This window comes from Aulostomus chinensis, chromosome 24 (genome assembly GCF_037954235.1).
Source record: "Aulostomus chinensis isolate RoL2024-O1b breed Wild chromosome 24, RoL_Achi_v1.0, whole genome shotgun sequence".
NCBI lineage: Eukaryota > Metazoa > Chordata > Actinopteri > Syngnathiformes > Aulostomidae > Aulostomus > Aulostomus chinensis.
The window spans coordinates 1,653,747-1,679,881 of NC_141343.1; the positions used below are offsets into that span (position 1 = coordinate 1,653,747).

Below are 26,135 nucleotides of genomic sequence, written 5' to 3' on the forward strand. Positions count from 1 at the left end.
TTCTTCTTTTATGGATTATTCCCCATTTTAGTGCAAAGACGACCTTCACCTACTTTTTTGCAAGGTTACTTGATAAGAACACCGTAGCCCTCTCCTGGACTGTCTATCTCCATCGATAGTTTTCATGTTTAGATGTACAAAATACATTTAATTAGAGTGAAACTTTGCCCACAAAGTGCCTTCAAGTACTCACAAATGCGTCTTGAATATATAGACATTATTTTCATTTTTGCATTATCTCTTTGTGACTCCAGAATGCAGACAGAGCCAGCTATGTATATTTAGCTTGAAGCTAATCATAATTGAAGGCTAATGACAGCAAAACTGTCCAAATCAGCTGTTAGTTTACGGGCTCTCGAGTGTGTCATCTGAACTGGCAGCGTCGTAGTTAGCTTATCAAGCACACGCCGTGTTAGATAATACTCAGTTATTAAGTAGTTAGCCATAAGTTGCCATCAGCTTCAATCTAAATGTACATGGCTGGCTCTTTCTACATTCTGGAGCAAAGACACCTGTGCGTAAGTATTTAAAAGGCAAAAAACACATTTGTTGAAGTTTGGCTTGAATGAACTGGAAAAAAAGAGCAACATAAAATAATGAAATATCTTCATCCCCCTGTACACTGGTGGGATCGGTGAGAGGTGACACCTCAACAATAACATGCCTCAACACTTTTTGAGGAGGTCTCAACTTTTTTTTTTAATCATCACTCACATCTTTGTCATTAATATGGAAATTCAAACCACCAAACTTGCACACACACGCCTGTGTACGCGTGCGCGCACACACACACACACACACACACACACACACACACACACACACACACACACACCAGGAGTATTACAAGATGATGGGCAGATAGCAGCTGGGCCTAGATTATTCAGGTCTTAACTGCCAGAGAGTGCATTTAAATATCCTCTAATCAGCTCTCTGACTTGCTGTGGCCTAAAAACACACTAATGGCTCCTGTGGGATTCCATAATGGATTTGGGCAGTGGTGGATCATACAAGGGGGTCGTCAACTAATCCACAGCCTCATTTACATAGCTAAGTCACTAAATTAGCTCTATTAATTAGCCGTGGACCTGTGCCAGGGAAAATGTCTCTCTGAGGTCTGTGTTGGGGGCGTGTTTGTGTTAGGATGTATGAGGAAACGCTCGGTTCAGCAAAAGTGTGCTTTGAAAGAAATTAAATGCCATTTCTGTAACAGCTTTAATGATCAATATCCAAGTGAGCTGTGACAGCAAGAGAGCTCATTTATAACAGGAGACCCGTCCAGAAGGCTTTGTGTGCAACGGCAGATATGGCTTAGGCTGAATAATAACCCCCCAAAATGCATTTTCCCCTCATACATCACAATCAAGTTGCGAATATGTGCACATATATGAACCTCATATCCCCCCTGACACCCCCAGGAAGACTACTCTCCATACTCTTCTTGAGGAGAACAGCAGCAGCACAGAAACACTGGGGCAGATTCTAAGAAGCACATTGCGGTGCACTGAGTACATACTGAGTATGATGATGAGGGCAAAGGCACACGCATGACTGAGTACACACTCAATATTGGAAAAACAATACTGGCTGCAAGATAGAGTTGATATGATGGAGTTGTATTTGTGCCACGTTGGTGAGCGAGCAGTGGGAATTTTCTGACTCTCGCAGACACACTGTACATTTTAAAGAGGAAATATTAATCTGAGCAAAGAGAAATCTGTCCTGTGTTCGTTCAACTCCACCTGCACGCTCGCTCCATCTCTAATCTGTGTGCTGGCAAGAAGCCGCAAGCTCACGTACAGCGTCTCCACTCTCCCAGTGTCCAATCACAGACTGGGAGGAAGATTGGATGGTTTACATTCAGGCAGGCTGCTGGGAGTTTTGAGAACGACTGAGGAGGAGTTTTCAAAGAACACAAGAGAAACTGATGATGGGAAAAGTTAGCTGGGGTTTCGTAGTTGAAGAACAGATGCCCTGTACAATTGGAGCCTGTCAGTCAGATTTTTAAACCGCAAGACTCTTCAGAATTCAGCCTCGATCTCAGATTCGTTGGCAGTCATTTGTGGTGCAGTTGACATGAGGACTGCAAGGAGCACAAAGACCGTACGCAGTCGCTCCCGTCCGGTCATCCAGGTGAATTTCAAACATGTCCAAGGCTTTGGGTTGACTGTTGTGCTCTGGCACACTGGGAGCAACGTCACCAGTAGTTTCCCAGACTTTAGTACAACTTTCTCATTATGCCAAGTAACAGACAAGGTGTGAGGTTGCTACGGTGACCTGCAGCGTCTCAGGAGGCAGGTTGGTTGCTGAAGCAGCATGAACGCCTACAGGTTTTTAAAAAAGTAAGCTGCACAAAACAGGAGTTCTACTATAAAACGGACAAGTCAAACTGCAAACAGTCAACCAGCAACGAAGACTGAATACTTACTGTTTTTTTCTTTTCACCTCTAGAACATGGCAAAAAGGCAACATTTTCCAACTTTTTGCAGTTTTCACAAATTTTGAAACTATTCAAGTGAAGTTTTAGTTTTAATTTTTCATTAATTTACGCAAATGCTGAATCGTGAGCAGCACTGACATGAATCCTGAGATCTGGCTTTATATTGCATACGTGAGTTTGAATTAAACATCGTCTGAAATCCGACGATGTCTGCTCAGCTTACAGTAACGCCAAAGTGTTTTTCCTGCATGACACTGAGAGACAGACACAGAGTGTGTCCTTCGCAAACTGTGTTTCCTGCGTGAGTTTGCATCTGACAGAACGGTCTCAGAGTTCACTTGAGTGATTTTGCCGATTTTTTTTATTTTGCAGAAGATCAAAATCAGGACGCCTAGGATGAGAGACGAGTGTCACACAGGCCGACTTGCTGCTGTGCACTCAGACGGCTGGGACAGTGATGGTGCTCAGTACAGCGGCTCCAAATAAATCACTCATGCAACTGGGTGGGCTTTTTAATACTGGAAATTGCTTTTTGACAGTTTCGCTGTTGTTAGTTCTTGGTCTCCATTAGCTTCGAGCTAAAAATATGTAGCCTGTATTTTCTCACTTCATGCAGGGGAAGAACGTTTGCGCGAGTTCCGACACTTGACAGTAAGTCATCTTTGGGGGACGTATTGCCTTAAATCACCAGTAAGTATCTCTCACCTTTTGTCACATTTCATGTAGTTTCCATGCTCGTCTTTCCCACAGTTTCCGAAAGCGGTCCCTGCTGCATTGACATCTTGGAAGCAGGCGTCATGGGCCGGTCGGGCTCCTGGAAAAACAAAATATCCAACTGTTTGTTGAGCATATTTATACATGAACATGTCTGCAGGAGGTAGCAGCAGCAAGTGTAATACTCCTTCACCTTTAAATATTCAAATAACCATGAAGCCATCTGACTATAAGTTTATTCTTTGTTGTTTGGAGCAAAGCAGCAGTAAGCATGGCGAAATCTGAGAAGCTGCCAAGTGTGTTTGTGTGTGTGTGTGAGAGAGAGAGAGAGAGAGAGAGAGAGAGAGAGAGAGAGAGAGAGAGAGAGAGAGAGAGAGAGAGAGAGAGAGAGAGACATTACCATAGCCCCAGAGCTGCAGGCACTGCTGTTCATGGGTGAGGCACATGCCGTTGTAGCAGTAGGCCAGCCCGTACTGACAGGAGGAGCCGTCCAGCAGGTAGACGTTGGTGGGACAGTAAGGCGAAGCCCCCGTGCAGTACTCTGGTAGGTCACAAGCCCCTGCTGGCCCCCGGCACATGGTACCTGCCTGCTTCAACTGCCGGACAAGGAGTGGAGCCAGTGAATGCATGAGCCAGTGAATGCATGAGTCTGAAGCCTGCTATTCTTCCAACAATGTTTATTCTACTTATTCCTTTCCCCTTTTGTCTGGCTGCTTCTTCTGCTATGTCTACTTTTCCCATTCAAATTTTTGGAAATATTTCATGTTTTCTGTGGAATTTTTCACATTCTTCTCAAAAACCTGGGTGGTCAAAGGTCAGGACACATGATTGTATTGGTATTTGGACAGCATTTGTTCTAAGTGAAACAAACACTTGTTCACTTGGACTCTAGGATTAGCTTTGGATATTTTGGAGGTCAAAGGTCACAATAATTGAATTTCACAGAGGTGTACAACTACAATGTGGTATTTCTAGATCATCATTCGGACCAATTAATTTCTCAGCTAGAAACACGCTTCAAACCCTAAAATGTTCCAAAACTTTCCCACATTTTTCAGACCAATTCAACTTTCCAGTTTCGTTTCAGGCCTCGTTCTTTCGTACTGTTTGAATTTGTTCAGCTCGTGGAAAAAAATTGATTCATTTTGCACAAGAACAACAAAGGTAACAAAAAGAAAGAAGAAGAATTACTGTAGTTTCAATGCAGCGTTCGCAGTTTGTGTTCTGATCCTAAATAGAAGAACAAAAGCTCTGAAACAAACAGAATGTCTGAGCGACAGATGATTGTGCACTTGCAAACCGTCGAAGCTGCAGAATGAAGTTTTCCTGTAAGTTTAATTTAAGTTGAATTTTGAGACAATTTGCCATTGGCCACACTACTGACCAAAAACAACAATTTAGACTTGAAGTATTTGGCCTACTTGCTATATTTTGCTTCAGGTTTTGGCTCAAAATCATTTTGTATTTTCAATCTTGGAGGAAAGTTATGTACCACAGTTTCTGCTGATTGGACAAATGGTTAATGGGTTGTAGCAAATATTCCCTCCAGCATGCTAATGACAAAGATATTAGATATTTGTCATCTTATCTTTCAATCCAGCTCATTTATTATGGAATTTAGTATCTATATTGTAATATGGTATAGCGTTCACAAATCATTGCACACATACTAACAATGAACGGAGAGACAAATGACAGGGTTCTCAGTGCTGAATGACAAATAACAGCAGCAGCTGCAGTGGTGAAACATAGGAACCATAATTGTGTATGTAATTTATGTAAGTACAATAGGAAAATGGGACATCTAACACAAAGAACACGTAGGATGAGAGAAGCATTCAGTGTTCCCAGCAGGGACCAGCACCTTCAGTGTGCTGTCAGGTCTGTCAGAGGCGGTATCACAACCGAATGTCAGCTTCATCATTTGAGCACTGAGACGAGAGCAGAGATGAGACGCGTTGACGTGATATGATGGTGTCAAAGTCCTGTGACGGGAGCCGCAGCACGCCGAGGCTACAGCACGTTGGAGCGCGGACACAGAGAGCGTAGAGATACTGCTGCTAACAATGTGAACTCCCACCTTCACCACCTGTGTGTGAGTGTGTGTGTGTGAGTGTGCGCGCGTGTGCTTGTCTTACTTTACAGCCCTCACAGCAGACTCCATGGGCACACTGAGCCTCCTCCTTCAAGGTGCAATTATTGGCATTACAGCAGTCATTGGTGCATTCCTGTGAAACAGTCACACACGCACACACACACACGCACGCACGCACGCACGCACGCACGCACGCACGCACACACACACACACACACACACACACACACACCTCGTTATCACAACTCCCAACTGTCTGACCTGAATCGTCCCCGCACAACCCTCGTATGAGAAAATCAACAAGTCACTTTAATGAGCCTTTAGACTTTGCTGGTTCCTCCATGAATGAATGAGCTATTGGTCATGAATGAGAGCCCCTTGTGGGAGATCAGATCAGTCAATAGATGCAGACAGAAGGACTCCAAGTATAAATACGGCCTTTTTCCACAAAACAGGGGGCACGAGCATCTGATACATATATTTCCTTTTTGAAAATAAAAGTATTGGTTCATTTAGAGGTATCTACATTTAAGAGTCTAAAAAACAAAGAACCGTAAAGATCGCATGTGATGAGCAGTTTTTGACGTAATTTGTACCTAAATTATCTAAATAATTGATCAGGAAAAGTTAAAACGCTTTTATTACATAAAATTGTGAACTATACAAAAAGAAGAAAAATGTATGTACATGACAGAATGTATTTTTAAAATAATGACGTGGTTTTCCACGGATTTTGTGGAAACAAAAAAACCCCCAAAACAAAATATCAACATTCCTGGATCATCCATCTCTATTTATTTATTACGACACAAAGCGGCTCCATACATTTAGGTTAAGAAACATAAGTCTCCCAATGTTATGGATTTATGAGGTATTTATTTTAGTTTAAAATTAGTCATGACTCATTTTGTTTAGGGGATTACTGCAACACATTTTCCAGTGTTTTGTGGGCTTCCATCATGAGGGGCAGGAGATAAGGCTGGAGTTCCTTATTTGGGTGAACTGTCCCTTTAAAGGTGGCAAACTGGAAAATAGGAGTCCTTAATAAGCGGGTAGCAGACGACTGGCAACTACTGCGACTGGCATGTTGACAGATGTTGGCAACAAAGGAAAAAATAATGTGAAAATAAAATCCATATAGCACGCACGCACGCTCGCACGTACACACACACACATGCATGTTGCCATGGCGCCCTATGTTGAGCCACTGCTACGCTCAACGAAAGTGGGAGTTGACTCAAACAGGAAGATAAAAAAGGAGCTAATTACACTGAGAGGGGGTTATTATGGGTGAACACAACAGTAGAAAGGCAGAGTTGTTTGTCTTGTGATGCTCACTTGAAAGAGGCAATGCGATAGTGTTTGAATTCTTAAACTCAGTGACTGGAATTCTGTCCACACAAAGCTGCTCCACATCACTCTATTCCTTCTTTTTGCCGTCTTCCTGGGAATCGCAACACAGTTGGTTTTAAACCGACAGAGGAATCAGTGTACATGTTGGTGCACGTGAAGCCCACGCCACACGAGTATCATGTGTTTGTGGGCGGGGGGGGGGGGGGGTACCATCCAACAACTCATCTCATTTGCAATGCTAAGAACTAGTGGCTTGTCAGTAGCCTGAGCTTGACTGTCAGCTCGGCTCTGAGAGTGGGAGTCATAACAAACTGCCGTCAGCATTGGTGCCGATTCTGCTGTCAGCCGCCAATTTGCTTCTGCTGTTTTCAATTTGCTCAGCTGCTTGAACCATAGAAGGCTGACTTAACCTCTGGGTATATTGAGCGCAAACACTTCATCCAGATTTAAGGAAACTTTCAGCAATCTTTCAGCTGTGCTGCACAAATGCAACGCCGAGCGCATTAATGATGAGGCTCGGAGTGATGCAGAGCTCCGCCAGTACAAGCGATCAAGCCTGAAGTAAACGCAGCTCTCTCGAGAGTTGCATGTTACAGACGCTAAAGCTGTCCAGGTGTATTTCTTGTATTGTGTTACATATATAAACCTGAGACTGAGAGCAAAATAAAGAGCTGATCTGAGCTCAGCATTTAGCTCCTGCAGCCAGGGCAGCTCCTCTAAATAAGGGGTCCCTGACCACCAGGACCTTGGTGGTTCAGAGTCAGGCAGTGAGACCCCAACTGAGTCAGCTGAGAAATGTCTCCCCTCTGCAAACCACTCTTTCACCCGTCACAGCCTCGTGTGAGGCTACATTTCCAGCTCTAATTGCCACTAAGAGGCTCAACAGCAGACAGGTAACGCTGAGCTATGACCGCTGCCGTCTCTGGGAAAAAGGCCCCCAGCTCTCAGAGGGGGAGATAAGTTTTGATTTAGGTGCGTTTTGTAGTTCAGGTAATATGACATTCGTAGAAATATGACAGCTCCTGCCGGACGCATAAATATTCTGTGAATGCTGGAGAAGCAGGGCGGGGCTCCTGGACTCCAGCCACAGCCCCCCCCATCTGCAGTGACACATAACTGCGATCTGAAACAACTTTATTTCTAAAGTCAAGTTGGACGTTCAACTAAGCTAAACTTTGACTGCTGTGACTCCTCTAACAGGGCAAAATCAAAAGTGGGGTTGAGTCTGAGACAAGCGTTCACAGCCGAGAGGAAGAGACAGAAGAGGAAAAGGACAGACCTGTGGAGGGTGAAGGGACAGAAGACAAGAGGAGGAGAGAGGAGGAGGAGAGAGGAGTGAAAAGCAGGGGGAAAAGTCTAGATATGAGGATTGAGGAAGGGAGACAAAGCAATTCAAGAGAAATTGAGGAAAAGAATGAAGGAGGGAAGTGGAAAGGAGGTGTGAAAGCTGGTGAAGATGAAGAGGGACAAGACCATGTGGTGAAAAAGAAGATGTGAAGAAGAGAGGAAGGAAAAGCAGCAGATGCTCTTCATCTTTTTCTCCTAAGGAGGAAGTATTGTAAGCCAATATATGTTACTGCCGTTTACGCTATTTAGATCCGATATAATATCAGTAAATCTGCTGACCAACAACTATAACGTCCAGCAACAACGTGTCACTCCACATGAGCACCAGCGTTTCTGTCTCATCAGCTTTGTGGACAAATGTGTCTTCTTTTCTTGTCCGAGACTCTCCCCTGTAATATTGACTCTGTTGAGTCAGTATGCACAGGCCAGGCGGACGGTTTCACTCTGCAGAAGTGAAGTGCTCACAAATAGATTTAAACAAATTTGTCAACTAAATTTGTGATAAATAAACCTTTAGAGTGAGCATAAGAGGTCCTGAGCAAAATGGGACTATTGGCTGCTCTATTAGTAACTCTGCTGAAGAGGCTGAGTGGATACAAAATCCATTCTTACATTTTCTTAATATTTCTCCTTGTGATTACAATACATTGTATCAATGAACACTATCAAACACGCAAACGTTTTGGTAATAGTGACCAGATCGGAGACACTGAATACGATCAAGGGTTCACATTTCACACAAAGGAGATCAAAATATCTACATCCTCCCGATGGACTGGGACAGACTTCATGATCCAGGATCTACAACGTGATCCAGATCGCTTCCAAGCATGAATCACGTCTTCATCATTTCTGATCTGTCCACCAAATTTAAACAAAACCCGCCCCCCCCCCCCCCAATAGATTTTCTGCTAATAAATAAACCAACAGACGGACACATGCTGGTGTTTATCGCATCCCCGGTGGAGGCATCAGAACTGCAAAGTGTATTCGTGTTTCTCCTGATGTATTTGCAGATCATTTCCAGTTATTAGGTCAAGTTTTCTGGGTATAGCTCGTATAAGGTGGAGGACAAGAAGTAACACATCCACTGCTTCACATTTGAAGCCTAATTATGCAGTAATTCAAAATTACAAATGTACTCACATCAGGTTCACCACAGTCACACTCCTCTCCGTCTTCTACGAAGCCGTTGCCGCACTTCTTGCCCCCTACCAGGTCCTTCATGTTGGGCATGTTGTAGAGACACATGCCCCCTCCCTTCTGGAAGTAGCTGTCCAGGTCTCGTTTGCTGCAGCGACTGAAGACCCGTGGAAATGGATGTCTGGGGGAAGAACATTTACAATGTCTTTGAGGACAAAAGTTTCTTTCATTCGACTGAATTCTGATGTTGTACTGAAACTCATGAAAAGAACAAAACTGGTAATTCAACATCAGTGACAATGGTTTTTAAAAATCTATCATGAGCATGAGAAATGTGTTATTATATCAGAGAGAACTCAAAACTCTCCAGTGAGAAGATGAGCTTTATAAGCAGACCCATTAATATGTAATATGTTGTTGTCTTCTGGCTGATGAAATCGTTTTTCATATATCAAGCTGTTCCTGATATCAACAACAGCTGTGTTTGAGCAGGTTTTCCTCCTCTTCGTAGCTCCAGGCTCACCCCGTGGCCGCAGCCATCACGCAGCCTCCCTCCTCAGCAGTGGCTTCCACACAGCAGCCGTCGTGGTCGTGGCTCATCCCGAAGTTGTGGCCGATCTCGTGGGCCATGGTGGCAGCGGCGCCGATGGACAGCTCGGAGTGGTCCTGTGGTGGATGACACAGGGGCTAATTATTTAGTGTACAGCAGATTTTTAGTGCAGATCGATAGGTGAGGCTGTAAACACGTGTGTTTGACATTAAACTGGAGATGCTTTTGGATTAACCCTCCAACTGCAGACTGGCGAATATATCTGGTGGGCTGGCCTATGTAACTGCACGTTACACACAGCCACAATTATCAATAAGCTACTTATGTAGCTGTACTTATCAAGTATGGCAGTGCAGCGACCCCCCCCGGTTACGATTTGGATATTTAGAGGTTAGCTGACATATAAATGACACATAAAGACTCCGACAACAAGATTAAACAGAAGATTTAATACTCTGCAAATATAAAGTGTCGCTTTAAGGCTCCTATGATTTCAGATTACACTGATGTAGTGGTGAATACAGATTTGCTATTAATTAAATCTCTCCTCCAGTGTGTGGCCCTCTGGGATTAGCAAGTCAAACCAAAGTGCCAATACTAAAACCTGTCAGGCAGCTCCACCAGGATATTGTTTTAGTGTTGCAACCTTTTTTTTTATTACAGAAAAAAATAAGGCAGAACTGCAAAAATGATAGGAGGGGCCTTATAAAATGATTTGATTATGTCAGAAGCCTGTTGTCAGTCCTCTGTATCTGTTCAAGATCAGATGGTGCCTTTTTGTGTCTGCGTAAGACAAAAAGTGTGTGTTTCAATCCAAAATGATATCTGCTTCGAAACCGATTTGTTTTTGTTCCTAAGTCCAACCACTGATGAATCACGACAAAGTATTCTCTTAATCATTGAAATGCCTAACCAGAGTGAGAGAGAACGTGCAGACACAGCTGTGATTTGAGCGGAATGCTAATGCTAGCATGCTAATGTGACCATAATGACAATGCAGCCTTGCTTAGCAGGTGCGATATTAAACATGTCCAACATTATGGTTTGTCGGCATGCTAAAATTTGATGATTGTGCTCATCGCCTATGAACATAAAGTACTGTTGATGATGAAAACTAATACAATTAAAAATTTGACCCACTGACCACCAATATCACCCTTATGGTGGCAAAAGAGGAAACTGAATTCGTCATGTTTATGGAATTGATCCATTATGTCCGCCACATTCCGAGATACAGCATGCTGTCCCGCAGAATACTTCCGTCTGGTCCCAAGTGGCCACCCTTGAGCGGCGCCCCTGGTATGGCAACAATGGACTTGATAAAATGGAGGTTTGCGGTGTTGAACCCTTTTGATTTGCCACTGATGACTAGTTGACATGTACCAATCAGTGAAACACAATGTCAAACATTAAAATAGATCTCAACGCACGCGGCACATCACTCGAACAAGCGTTTGAAGAAGAAAAGTCCTTTCAAGTGAGAAGTGAAATTTCAAGTTCCAAAGGTAAAAAAAAGGTCCAAATACAAAGATAGAATAGCATGAGCACAAACACCAGCGACGGATTTCAAAGGTATTTAATTCCTCTTTGATCCGCTGAAAGCTGTCACTCACTCTTAGCTCTGCTGCTAAATTATGCATGCTGCACTGTAGAAAATAGGAATGTGTTTACTGACTGGAAATGCTGATGTTCTGCAGTGAAATGAGGGCTATTTCACAGTCTAGGGTCCCTACAACGCAGAGCTGAGAGGTGACTCGACATGAGGGATGCGTTCACCGTAATACCAATGCAAAATTTCTGTGATTAAAAAAAGTTAAAAAGAGTCACATCATATATAAAAGATATATCTACGTGATGGCGTGTTGAAGTACAGCCTGCAGCGCGTCGGCGTGCTAGGAGCGACTTCATTCACACTGAAGTACTTATGAAGCACAATAATTTTTAAAATGTGCAAAAAGGTGATAGCGGCAACAGGTGGAAAGATGGAAAATGTGCCTCATCACTTGAGGCTGGAAGGAAAACAGGTTAGTGAAAGGGAGATGGGAGCTCCACGAAGCTGAACTTTACATGACCAAATGAGCAAACAGATAAATATTACTTACAATGCTGCATATTTTTTGGCTAACAATGTGATGCCTTTCCAACATTTGGAAAGGAAGAGGCTGCTGAAAAGTAGATCCACAATACAACATCCCAGTAGACAGTAAAGAATTAGAGGTTAGCAGCTACGCTAGCAACAGTTGAGTTACTTTGTGCCTGCAACCATGTGGCCAAGATGAAGTCCCACATATGAGTCTCTGACTGAAACTTTCCATTTCATGTTTATTTGATTTATGCTGTGTCAGTATGGTATAACGCTGAGTCACTACTGCACTGTTCATGCTGCTGCTGCTGCCACCTTGTGGTAACAGATGCACACGAATGAATCATCAATATGACCACAGCTCATCAGAAAAGGATGCGAATGATCAAATCGAAACAAACTGCAGCAACGCCACTGAGAAACTATTTGTGATATGATTTTCCGCCCACATCTGCTTCACAGTTACGTTAGCAAAAGGACGCTTGGCTTCTCCGGGGTGCCTCTGCACAAGGCCAAGGTGAATGACTTCTGCGGATGCGTCATATCAGTCAAGGGCTGAGCACATGTATGGAGACTGGAACTGGTGTGACCTTCTGTATCTCAGAGCTCATGAGTTGATCTCTGCAGCTAAATCAGGATCTCCTTCAGTCTAAAACCAGTAAGAGAAAAGTGGACGAACCAATCACTCTAACTTCTGCTGTGCCATCCAAATGTTACGTAGGTCGCTGTTGGTGTTTTGTGTCTCTCGTGTCTGTATCTGCGAAAGACCCCTCAAAAAAAAAAAAAAAAGCAGTAAGAAAAGTATTGGGTGGAATATCAATCAGCTTGCTCATTCAGTTCACGTTTGTGAATGTTAGCACCGAACCAGAGGTGTTTTACTTCGATTTTTAGCTTTAAAAAAAAAGTTTGCTAAATATACATGGCTGGCCCCTTCGGCATTCTGGAGTCACAGAAAAGTGATGCGAGAGGGAAAATCAACTGGGAAAACAATGGTGAAATAAACTTTTTGGGTGAAGTACTACTTTAAGTTGAAGTTATTTGAGCTAATAAATACTGTTTTGATTCGTCACCAGTCAATGTCATCCTAATATATGCTAATTGTAACCATAATCCTCAAGGACATACAGGAAATACGTGTCAAAATGATGATCAGCAAAAGTTGAGGTAATCTGAAAACACAAAAGCACAGACAATCAGACGAAGCTGGACTCAAGCTGTGAGACGGAAGATTGAAGAGAAAGATGGAGTGAACAGAAAAGAAAAGAGAGTTGGGAGCTAAGAGAGAAAATGACACAGGTAGTGTAAGTCAAGCTGAAAGAGAAGAAATGTATTCCCACATACCACGTTGATGCCTCCGGAGTTCTCCAGACTGCACATCCCCTCCAGTGGTGCCATTCCAATAGTCGTCCCCTTGAAAATCACACCGCTGCGAGAGAGACACAAACAAAACACACACATGCACACAAAATCACTTAACCTTAATCTCCTCTCGGTTCTCTTTCTTACTCCACAGTGGCTGCACATTGATTGCAGATGCAACAGCACTGCACAGCGGCAGACATGATAAGCCTGTCAGATGTAGGCGAGCGCGTGCAAAGAAGCTCAATCCCCTCTGTGGTCTCTGAGCAGTTGTCACTTAGCATCCTGAAACAAAATCAAGGCCTCTCTGATAAATAAAAACAAAATAGACCCTGTGGTATCAGCAGAACTAATTACGGAACAAGAGGGGCCACCATTTACCGCCTCTACGCGAGTGTGTGTGTGTGTGTGTGTGGGGTGTGTACAGTAAAGCTTCTGCTGACATGCTGAGTTGTTGAGCTCAGTTTCGACTGGTTGATGAGACAATCTTTTGCTTCATTAAATCCCTGTTTAACTAAGTATTAGACAATTTACACAATAACAAAGAAAGAAATGATCTGACCAAGAGGCTGGGAGTGTTTATATCATGAAGAGCCACGTTCACAGGGTGTGTGTGTGCGTTTATGTGTGAGTGTGTGGAGTTAATCAGCTTTGTTATTAGTCGAGGCGCAGTGATGATTATAAAACCATCTATTCACATCAAGAGGGGCTGCAGGTTTGAAGCCCAGATTAACACCTAGCAGGCCATTTCACTGATGAAATCCTCCCGAGACAAAGAAATGACAGATCTGTGCACATGGCAACATCCTCTGCTCTCAGACTCTCCATCAACGAGAGGAAAAACTTCCTGAAAACCCTTTGGACTGTGAAAAAAGGAAAAAAAAAACAAACCCAAAACAAACCCTCGGGGACGCTGGTACATTTTTATTTAGGGGGAGGGGCGAGAGAGGAAGACAGACGTTGCTACTTAAAGGATCTCAATGAAATTGACAGCAAAGTTAATTTATGATCTTTATTGACCTTATTACTTTGATTTTGGAATTTTGATTCCATGTTCATCAAATTTAGAGTAAAAGAGTTGTTAGCATTGACTGGCGACCTGTCCCGGGTGAACCCTGCCTCTCGCCGTTGACGCTGGGATAGGCTCCAGCCCCCCCCACGACCCTTGATAGGAATAAGCGGAAGACAACGGATGGAGTTGTCAGCATGGTTATGAGAGCAGTTTTATTTTGCAGTTTTTAATGATGATTCTCGATGTTTCTTCTTACAATTTCTGCGGACATTTTCAGTGCGAAGCATGCCAACGTCAAGAGGACACCATCAGAGCAGCCAGGACACACACCACCGCGACATGACCTTTGGAGGTCTCCGGTTAGACCACTTTACTGTCACCAGAGTACTGCTTTAATCCCGTATTTCTACTTTTACATCCATAAAGGAACTGCGTCCATCACTGACGGTTACTGATGCCTGCTATGAGATGCGCCGATCTGTCGAGTAATCGTCCAGGTTCTTCAGTAACCTGGGAGTTCTTCATTACCTCTGAAGGCAGCGATCAGGCTGAAAGACTTTTATTTATTTATTTATACCTGTCCAGGGTGAACCCCGCCTCTCGCCCGTTGACGCTGGGATAGGTTCCAGCCCCCCCGCGACCCTTAATGTGTAGGAATAAGCGGAAGATGACGATGGATGGATGGATTTATTTATTTATTTATTTTTTGCCGACCTTCAAATTCATCGGGCCAGCATCTGAGATGTTTCTGTGTACGGGCAGAGGGTGAAGAACAAAGTTGGGATTCATTCAAATGGAAGCTGGGCCTTGTGAACGCGCCACATGAAAAGCTTTCAGCCATTTTGATTCACTGAAGGAATCAAATGCCTGACCCTTTAACCCCTTCGGATGTCATTTAAAAAACCTTTATGTTCTCCACCTCTGTAGCGGAAAGAAACTAAAAAAAACCCTTTGTGTAATAACTTGCTTTTGTCCCACTTTTCATCAAATATTTCTTAAGTCAATAAATAAGAATCACATGGACGGTCTTCCAGGGTTCACGCCACTGACTGAGATGCACATCACTCACTGTTTTTGGAATGAATTTCTTTTTCCCCTGCATCTCCGTCATTCACTTCTAGACTGAAGAACAGCGTGAATCTTTTAGAACAACAGTGGAGCCGTTCAACTGGCGGTCTGACAATTAGATCAACAAGCACAAACTAAATACTTGCAGTAAATGTGCTGCGAAAGGGAATAATACTTGAAATCTGATGTAACTATTTCTCATTTTAATATTTATCCCCTTAAAATAGATGCATATAAATATGCATTTAAAAAATGTGTTTAATCCTCTGGAGTCTGTTTAGTTTCTGGCTTTTTTTTTTTATATTTTGCTTCTGTCAGACTTTTGCTCACAGTAGGTTTTATTTTTCACTGCAGTAGAAAGTTCTGCTCCCCTTTGAAAGCCTTTAGCAGGGAGGGGAAGTAGCTACGAGAACATGAACACAATATTCTGGTAATAATCCATTACATTCCATGTTATTAGCATTTTCTAATAAATTTAACTAGTTGGAGTAAGCAATAATCAGAATAAAATGCCGAGTATTCTGATCTTAGTCAAATCATTGAAGTGTTTTATTTTTTTTGTTGCCATGTTTACACCTTAATCCCACTGTGGGTTCCAGGAGTTTTTGCAGCAGTTTTTCTTGACATGTACGTCGGTGTGTGGCCTCCAGCTGGTGCTACTAACTCGGCTGTAAGCAGAGGTTGCTGCATTTTTAGCATAAAAACAACACAACCGAGACGGTTTCAGATCGAATCACAGAAGAAAACTTTGTTTCTTTGCAGTAGAAGACAATGTTGAATTTCTATGAACAGGATTTTTGACATGAGATGGAATCAGTGTATGCAGTATTTATGCTCCAAGTCTTACCAATAATGAGCCTTTTACACGTTTACAAAATAAGATTTTGTGAGACGAGTTACAAGTTTTTCGAGCAGTTCACCTGATTTATTTTTCCCCACAGAAGATGTTTCAGCAGAGTCGACTGCAGCTTCCTAGACAGTGCAAACTGGTGTGATGACGAATTAAGGAATTTCGATGATATATCAAATTTTACACTTTGATTTTCCAACTGAAGAATGCAGTGCACATGATTTGGATGAGGTAAGGTGAAGCTGGCAACTTCCTTTTAAACCTGCTTAGCGGCTTTGGGGTTCTGAAAGTTTCAGCTGGAGCGTCTTCAAATCAGTCTGCACGGATCTGTAAATGATTCTTACACTATCTGGAGCCCACAACTGATTTATAGAGCAATAAAAGCTTCATTACAGCCCTGCAGCTTCTGAAAGCAGCCGGACAGATATGTTGATTAATCTGCAGCCTTTGGCTTTGGAATGACTGCCCCAGAGGGCAGTAAGAACAGGAACGGAACACACACACACACACACACACACACATACACACACACACACACACACACATACACACACACACACACACACACACACACACACACACATACACACACACACACACACACACACACACACACACACACACACACACACACACACAAAGTAAGCACAGGTTAAAGAAAGTCCATAAAATACATTATTAACTGCATAGTTGTTTAAGAGACGGGTAAAAACCTGAAGTAGATACTGAAGGTTGGTTGCACAGTAGGTGTCAAACTTGCGCCATACCTAAAATCCTACCCCCCCCCCCCCCCCCCCAAAGAGGAACTATTTACACCCTGTGTCTGGTTAAAATAAGGTGCACGTGTGGGTGTGTGAGTGTGCGCACGCTCACGTGAGTAGCTGTGCGTTGTCATGCTTCTTGCGTGATTTCAGCTTCTGCCTCCACTGGAGGAACGACCAGAGGGTGGCGTTTGGCTCCTCGGTGACAATACAGTGATCCCTGTCGTTCCAAACCTCCAGACCGATCAGAGGCACTCGGATGTTCAGAGCTCTATAAAACTACACACACACACACACACACACACACACACACACACACACACACACACACACACACACACACACACACACACACACACACACACACACAGGTTTGTTTCTGTTCAAATCATAAGCTTCCATAACACAGTCTGGTCACACAAAGCAATTCTTCTCCCCTCTCCAGTGAAGGGCTGCTGAAGGACACGACTGATTCCTCAGTGGCGTTGCTTCATCCAATAGTAAATATCTGTGAACACATTTCAGTCACTAATCTTTCATTTTGAACAACAAAGGCATCAAAATTCAATGCAGGTTAGTAATGGATGACATCCAGATATGCCATCACTGTTACAGTATCTATTTTTTGAGCGCAGTTGTTTGCTCCCAAATTTGCAGTCTGCAGCACTCAAAGCTATCAGACTTACCTTATCCACATAATTGGCAATTTCCATTATCCTTGTCTTGGTTTTCTCGTAGTCTCTATTCTGGCGTTTAAACTGCAAGGGAGGAAAGATGGGCAAATATTACTAAAATGAATGAGGTAGAGAAAATAACTACAATGTTGGAGACAACACTTTATGTTTTGTTTCTGAATGGATCATTGCTATATTATTTGATCCCAAAGTCAGTCAACTATTTGGCCAAGCCAGCCTAATGTTGCTGTTTCATTCAGCTTTTCAGTACACAGAATACACGTGAAAAGCGTTCCGTCATTTATGAGTTTCTGACTCTCAACAACAGGGACAAATAGTCATCCACCCATCCATCCATTTTCTACTGCTTATCCTGGTAAGGGTTGCGGGGGGCTGGAGCCTATCCCAGCAGCCTTTGGGCGAGAGGTGGGGTTCACCCAGGACAGGTCGGCAGTCAGAAAAAAAGTCAAATTCTCCCAAAACTTCTTTGTCCTTAAAAAAAAAATACTCCACCCTTTGCCCGACAACAGGTGTACAAAGATGTATTTTTTTCCTGCTTTATTACTCCAGAATGCAGGAAGAGCCAGTTACGTATATTTAGCTTGAAGCTAATGACTGAAGGCTGAAAACGGTGAAAATGCTTAACTTACAGATTCAAGATTGGATCAAGATTAAGACTGTGTCAAGCTAAACCCAACTGAGCGAACACTTCAAACGTGTGGATTACTGAGCAAACCATATGTGGATGGAGAAGATGTGGATTGTACCAGATTATACCAGATGCATGGCTGGTTCTTACTCCATTCTGGAGTCACAATGAAGAAACCAGGAGGTGAAAAAAGGCTGCATGGTGGTGCAGTGGTCAGCACTGTCACCTCACAGCAAGAAGGTTCTGGGTTAGAGCGCTGGCTCGGGCATGGGATCTTTCTGTGAGAGTCTCCATGTTCTCCCTGTTCCTGCTGGGTTCTCTCTGGTACTCCAGCTTCCTCCCACAGTCCAAAGACATCAAGAGGGACCAGGTTAATCCAGACTCTAAATTGACTGTAGGCGTGGCTGGGAGAGCCAATGGTTGTCTGTCTCTATGTGTTGGTCCTGCCATAAACTGGTGACCTGTCCAGGGGGAACCACACCTCTCACCTGAAGGCTGCTGGGATAGGCTCCACCCCCCCCCCCGACCCTTAACAGGATAAGTGGTAGAAAGTGGATGGATGAATGTGAAAAAAAATTCTGCCTTATTAGTCAGTACTTGAGAAGCAAACTACTCTTCATTGGAGCAGACAAAAGCCAAAACTGACTTTCTTGGACTGGTTGTCAGTGTCGGGCATTCACCTCAAAACACTCTGTTAATGGGGAGAGAAATCTTCCCGGCTGCACGCTTTAGCTTGAGTGGGACTATCGTGTCGCTTGAGAACTCCAAGTGTGGAAGAGCTGCATTAGCTGAACGAGATAATTGTTTAAGATGTCGAGCCTGTTCCTGCCCTTGTCTGATGTTTGATGGCTGTATGACGTCAGTGAGCAATCGTGGCGCTGATGGAGAAATCCTGTGAAAATGAATGAGGTCACTGCAGCGTGACAGTCCAGCTTACCAGTGTGTTGTCAGCCACGATGTACAGCTCCATGTACTTGGTGGTACCCCAGGAGTTCCTCCTTACCTGGGATTAGGATCACAGGAAGAGGGAGAAATTAATGAGTACAAGTTGTTGTCTATTACAGAGCCCACAATAAATTCAAAATCATTTTGGAAGTTGGATCCAGATTTCCCAAAATAATTTGGCTAATTTATTCTATTTTGATATAAAACATGAGAAATGCATGAATGGAATCCAACCTCAGCCACTGTTTAGCAGGAGAGAGCCCTATGGCACAATGTTAGCTGTTAGCTTGGCAAATTGAGAATCGGAAATTAATTGACAGACTGAATTTATAATTTCCATCATATTTTTAGACTATATTCTACTCTATTTCAATCAAATTACCTGCTAACTGGAGGGTGCTCGGGGTCTGCTACATTACAACTGAAACATTCTTTCCAACGTTCAATCAAAATGTAGGCAAGTATGAAGTTCTTAATCTCATAGATTGTTAAATGGATATGTGCAAAACAGCAAGAACACGACACACACAACACACACATAAAGGGATTTTACAGAACCTTTATTAGACACCGAATAAAAAAACTAAAACATAATTATTGACATTTGTAAAGGATAAGTTTTACTTTAGAGTAAGTAAGTGGTGGTTTGCCACTGTAGCATGTTCAAGCTACAAGGGGCAACTTTGCCCTGAAGATTGCCTACTAGAAACACCTTCCAGACGGACTGGTCTGAGTATTTCAGAAACTGCTGATCTACAGGGATTTTCATGCACAACCATCTCTAGGGTTTACAGAGAACGGTCCGAACGAGAGAAAATATCCAGTGAGCGGCAGTTCTGTGGGTGAAAATGCCTTGTTGATGCCAGAGGTCAGAGGAGGACGGCCAGACTGGATTTAGAAAGGCAACAGTAACTCAAATAAGCGCTATTACTATTGCTACACTATTCCATTACTGCAGTATCACTCACGTACTTAAGTACAACTGCTAGACTATTAGAGTCATTTTGTGTGTGTGTGTGTGTGTGTGTGTGTGTGTGTCCGTGTGTGTGTCCGTGTGAGTGTGTGGCAGCACATGCAGGTAAGTGCATGGTAGCAAACATGGTGGAACTCCGTCTGGGGTCTGCCGTGGCATGCCAGGATTAATGGGTGCCAGCGGAGGGAAGTGGGAGAGGTAATGCGAGGAAGAGTGCAGGTAGAAGGAAGATAAAGAGACACAGGAGGGAGAGCCACGCGCTGCTGGAGAGGTGAGAGAGTTTTAGCACATGTGGAAGATGTGAATTTTATTTATTATGCATCAAGATTCCATTAAAAGAGAAACCACAGGCGGATTCTTCATCCCAGCTGTCTGCAGCATGTTGTCTATGGATTGCCTTTTTTTTAATTATAAGTATTATATAAGAAAATTGAATTAACCAGGCTCATAATCTAAAAATGTCCTTTATGTTTGGTGCAATTTAATCAGATTATTGCACAACTGAGAATGCAGCCTCCTACAGAACAAAAAGAGTCAATAAACTTCTTCAGTCACTGCTGTTTTTTTTATATCAGGTATTATCTTTATTAAGAACATTTTAGATGAGGAAAAATAGTAAAAAGGAAAGTTTATTTGCAAGGAGGGCAAACAGAGATTTGAGAAGGGAAATAATATCCCTCCAAAACTCTTATGAATATGCAAATCTCTTTGTCTCCATGAGGAGAAAGGAGAGGAGAGGGGAGAGAAGAGAGGAGAGGAGAGGAGAGAGAAGAGAGGAGAGGAGAGGGGAGAGAAGAGAGGAGAGGGTGGGAACTCAAAGTCTCTATGATAATTCATTGCACATCTGCTTTAACTACAGCTAATGAACGAATGAACATGCTGTATAAGTGATAATATCTCATCGTTATCATTATGGATCAATGGCCTGCTAGGAAGGCTTCCAATGATACAAATTCATGAGCTTCATCTCGGTGATAGAACGATCTTGTACATACACACCCCAGAGGAATGTCCTCGAGGATTAGACAGTGACAATGCTAACTAGTAAATATAATCCATCCATCCATCCATTTTCTATGCAGCTTATCCGTTCAGGGTCACAGGAGGGCTGGAGCCTATCCCAGCTGACATTGGACGAGAGGCGGGGTTCACCCTGGACGGTCCCCAGTCTGTTGCAGGGACATCAGGAGCAATTAGGGCTCAGTATTTTGCTCAAGGACACTTGGACATGGTCACAGGGGGAAGTGAGGATCGAACCAATGACCCTTCGGTTGCTAGACGGTACTCTACCTCTGAGCCATGGCCCCGCTACTAGAATAGCAAACACAAACTATCATTGTAATAACTGGAACCTTCAGAGAAGTCAAGCACTTAGGCCAGTGAGGTTAGGCTACACAAGATTGACTTAAATTTTAGTCAGTAATCTTGGATTACCTGGCAACTGATGATGATGACAATGATGACTATAGGAGGAGGTTATTTAAGGACTTTCACAGCTGAGCTACGACTGATTTCAATTAAAAGGACATGTTATCTAAAGGAACTAAAGTAATTCAAAGAATGAACAGACACTGTCTGGCTAAAAAGGCAGTGTGTGTGTGTGTGTGTGTGTGTGTGTGTGTGTGTGTGTGTGTGTGTGTATGTGTGTGTATGTGTGTGTGTTCTTGTACTTGCCACATATTAAGGACTAGAATACACATTTAACAATAGAGTGAGGACATTTTTGGAAAGTGAGGACATTTTAGCCGGTCCTCACATCTTCAAAGGGCTGTTTGAAGGTCATGACTTGGTTCTAGGGTCGAGGTTAGAATCAGGTTCTGGTTAGGTTTAGGGTCAAGGTTAGGGTCAGGCAGTCAGTAGAGATGGTTCGGTTTAAGGTGAGGGGCTAGGAATGTATTACATCAATGAAAGTCCTCACAAAGATATAAGTACAAGGTTATTTGCTGTTGACCCCCCCCCCCAAAAAAAAGACAAAACACACTAAGTTATTGTCTATGACACCCCAGTGAGGTTAAGCTAATATGAGATATGTAGAAATAAACTAGCAACCCCAGAGAGCTGCAGACAGACTCTATTTGTAGCACTTGTCCGTGGTTTTTTTGGTACATTTTGGCATTTATCATCATGTTTTTACAATTTATGGTGAAAACATGATCTCAAAACCAAAATTACAAAATGCCCTGCTGCAATTTTCAAGAAAGGCATATTATGTGTAAAAATAGCACTTTAAATACTAAATGACATATCATAAATGAATCACATTCTGCAGTCAGCATCTTACACATCCTTGAAAAAAAAGACACACGACTATAAAGGTTTAGAGAGTTTTTCAATGAGAATACTGATATAAAATCAACCTTCCCTCTCAGGTTTTTCAAAATCTGGTAATTACTGTTCATGAAATAGGAACAAGGTCTTCTTTTTATGTAATTAGTTTCTATTTTGAACAAATTATTTTGCTGTGCAATATAAATATAAATAAAAAAGGGAGAAAGGTTGGGGATCCATGTGTTGAATCAAATCTGTTTTCTGTACTGAATATTTGACTTGCTATGGAATCCAAGTGAATTAGCCGCAGCTGATACAATCTACAGCTTGTGATGTTCAAATGTTTTGATCCAGTTGCATGAACTGCATATTTGTTCATCCCAGAATGTGGAATGTGTGGCAAACTCCTCCACCATGTCCGTCTTCCCGGTGTGGTGTCTGCATGCTAAGGTGACGACAGTGGCGGTTTCTTAACGCTGATACCGTGAGCTCAGTGGCAGACTTGTGACGAGACTTGAAGGACTAAAGAGGACTTGTCAAATACTTCATGAGATTTCACCTCGAAGACTTTGATGTTCCCCTCGTGGAATTCAGCACTGAAGGAACCAGGGACTGAATTCCATTGTTTGTTTGTTTTTGTTGTTGTTTATGAATCCGAGGAAAGCAATGTTGTATTGCTGTCAGCTTAAAAAAAAGGCTGAGCGTGCCAATAAACAGCTGAGAGCAGGAGCGAGCTAGAGGGAATGGCAGTGAGGAGGTGTGTGAGAAAGAAAACATTATTTTAGGCCTTCGCAGTTTAATTCGAACTAATTTGTTGCGAACAATTTAAAAGATAAAAAACTGAGTTTTTAACTCCTCTTGCTATGGTGCACTTTTTATCCTGCAGGAGCTTCCATAGATTCCCCCCCCCCCCCCCCCCTCACACTTGTTTCCTGCACACGCATAGCAGCAACATAGCTAACGAGAGTGAGAAGTTTGTTTCTAAGAAAGGAGTAGCAGTCGTAGTAGTAGTAGTAGTAGTAGTAGTAGTAGTAGTAGTAGTATAGTCAGTGGTTTGGAACTGGTTCAGTCTGGCGACAGACGTTGAACAAGTGCCTGCACGCTGCAAAGCTTGTCTGAAGCCCACTGCAACAAAAGGCAGCAGCACAACAAACTTATTTCAGCATCTAAAACAGAGGCATCCGGCGGAGTGGGAGAAGTGCTGCTCTTTGCGAAGGGAACAAGGCCGCTATAAACGACAAACTCCCACTGAAAAAACAGCTTCATGTGGGTGAATCATTTACCCACGGGAAAATCATAAAAAATCATAAATTGAATCATTTGTGAAAAAAATCGGAGATTTTATTTTTAGTCCGTATTGCCCAGGCCTAGACTATTTTCAGATTGTCAGTTTGTTGGCGGTTCTGCTCCTACGCAGGAATAGATAATCAAACACTCAGCAGGTTGTTTACTGTGGAGAGCAGTTTTCAATCTAATCTCAGATAATCTGCACTGAAAACCAGATTAATCCAAGTTTTGGGTGGGTTAATAACCCTCTTAAGGCTGAGAGAGGCACTTTGGGTACTGACATTCCTGAAGATGAATCCTCCCACGCTGCCCAGAGAGAGAGACGTCTCCGCTCAGGTGTCTCATGAATGAAACTGACACAGATGCCATCTCTCTTATCTCCCCCCTCCCTGCCCCAAACCATCTTTATTAAACTCACTGGAAGGAGAGATGTGAAGGAGCATTCATTTGGACAGTTTGCCCATATAGAAGCATATTAGCAGCATGTAGCATGGAGCTAAATCTTCATCAGCTAAAGAAACCAGCTGGTGGGAGAAGCGCGTCTCCTTACCGTGAACGTGTTAGTTATTAATTCTCCCGTCACACGCCGTCAGGATCTCAAGATAATCATGTTCTGGGTGCTACGACACATCTGAAAGGTCACACAGATTCATACTGCTGAACCTGATTTCTTGATGAATTATTGTTTCTTTCACTATTTTCTTTATAGATTACACCGGCTGCTTTCACTCGCTGTTAACATTTCCATGTGTGCACTCATGTCTCTGCAACTGGAACACATGCTATGTAAAAACTGTAGGTATAGACTTGGCAGCAAAGAAGAAACTCCCCAAAGGAAGCGTGATTCAACTCCCGGAAATCTTTAATTTTTAGTAATTTTACGCAGAAAATCATAACAAAACAAGTTGTTTTCTGGTATATTCTCCTCAATTTGTTAATTTGACAACAAAAACAGAAGCACAGGGATGTTCATTGTTCTCAAATCTCACAGAGAAAATAAAGCATGGAACGTCTGTTTATATTCTGGGTCACTTGTCATGGCTGCTCCAGAGATATTAGCTCAGTTTCCTTCACAGTTAGCGGGGCTCTACGGCGAGGCAAGAGGGGGCAACAAATGTCTTGCCCCCTCAAATCAAAATTTTAGAAGTTGAAAAAAACACATTTTGATATACTTACAAAATTAATATATTACGAGTTGACAAAATTATCTGCAGTAGCGGAAAAAATCACCGAAAAAGGTATGTGATACAGTATCAGCTTCTTTTTTCATCTCCCTGCCACTCCGCTGTGTGTGTGTGTGTGTGTGTATCTTCTCAGGCTGCGCAGCACGTACACACACACACACACACACACACACACACGCACGCACGCACACACACACACACACACACACACACACACACACACACACACACACACACACAGAGGTTCGCGTAGATATCCTTATTAGGACATTCCACTGACTTCCACTCATGTGAATATCCTCACCCAAGCCCTAATCTTAGTCCTAATCCAAACCAATTGATGCCTGACCTCAACCTCAAGCTAACTGCAATTTACACCTTCACTCTAACTTTGACCAGGTGTTCATCAATTAAGTTCTGCTGCATTAGGGCCGGTCTTTGGCCCCCATGAGGACTAGGGGTCCTGATAAGGTTAGTGTTTGTGCCAGAAAAGGTCTCCAAAAGATAACAAAAACCAAGTGCACACACACACGCGCGCGCGCACACACACACACACACACACACACACACACACACACACACACACACACACACACGCACCAACCTCACAGCCCTCAGTCAACATCCAATCACTGTTTCGATGCATATGACCCAAGACTAGCCTGACTGTGTGGTGTCAGGTTTCAGAATACAACGTTTCTCTATAGCTCTCTCTCCCTTAAGAAAATGAAAGATTACCCACAAACTGAATATGGACAAGATTTACTACAGTAGCTGAAAAATCCATCGGAAAAGACACAAATCAGATGATAGGTTTCACCTCTTCGCTCTTTCCCTCCCGAGTCCTTGCTCTGTTAACTGGTGTGTCTTCAGCATCTTGTGAGAGTTCCTTCTCTACTTTATCACAGGTCCTGACCCCCTATCGTCGCACCATGTTACATAAAAGAAAGAGGAATTTGGTGATCTCGGCCCATGAGAAGTCCATAACAAACAACTTGGATATGGATGAATTTGTCAGAGTTTTTGCGAAGGGAAACAGGAGACTGTTGTTGGAGAGTGGATTGATGAGAAAGGAGAGTGGAACTGCTCAGTTGCAAACAGAGAGTTCCGTTGCTTGCAAAAAACCCAAGCTTAAAAACAAGAAATAAAAAAGACATGGTCAGACAGATGCCGCCAGAAAAAGAGATTCACTACAATGCCAACCCTTTTTAGTTTTGTAAATATTGGCCATATGGAGAGGTCTTATTTTATTCACTTCATTTTGCATATTTATTTGAGAATTCGACCATGCAATTAAGATCAATTTTATGTTGCTGGTTTTCAAGATCTGGATGGATATTTTATTTTATTCTTCATTTTATTTCTTTTCTATTTATCCAT

At 42.8% G+C, this 26,135-nt stretch overlaps 1 protein-coding gene across 1 annotated transcript in view; it reads right to left on the minus strand.

Moving 5' to 3' along the window:
* The window catches only part of adam19a (ADAM metallopeptidase domain 19a), a 158,976-nt gene that overhangs the window by 23,140 nt on the left and 109,701 nt on the right, over positions 1–26,135 (minus strand). Inside the window, exons 7-15 of the mRNA XM_086197197.1 lie at positions 19,036–19,101; positions 17,462–17,533; positions 16,888–17,054; positions 13,067–13,151; positions 9,616–9,758; positions 9,096–9,273; positions 5,293–5,382; positions 3,555–3,750; positions 3,146–3,254 (exon numbers count right to left, since the gene is read on the minus strand). Coding sequence (XP_086053323.1) covers positions 3,146–3,254; positions 3,555–3,750; positions 5,293–5,382; positions 9,096–9,273; positions 9,616–9,758; positions 13,067–13,151; positions 16,888–17,054; positions 17,462–17,533; positions 19,036–19,101 — 1,106 coding nt within the window. The remainder of the gene's footprint in view (positions 1–3,145; positions 3,255–3,554; positions 3,751–5,292; positions 5,383–9,095; positions 9,274–9,615; positions 9,759–13,066; positions 13,152–16,887; positions 17,055–17,461; positions 17,534–19,035; positions 19,102–26,135) is intronic.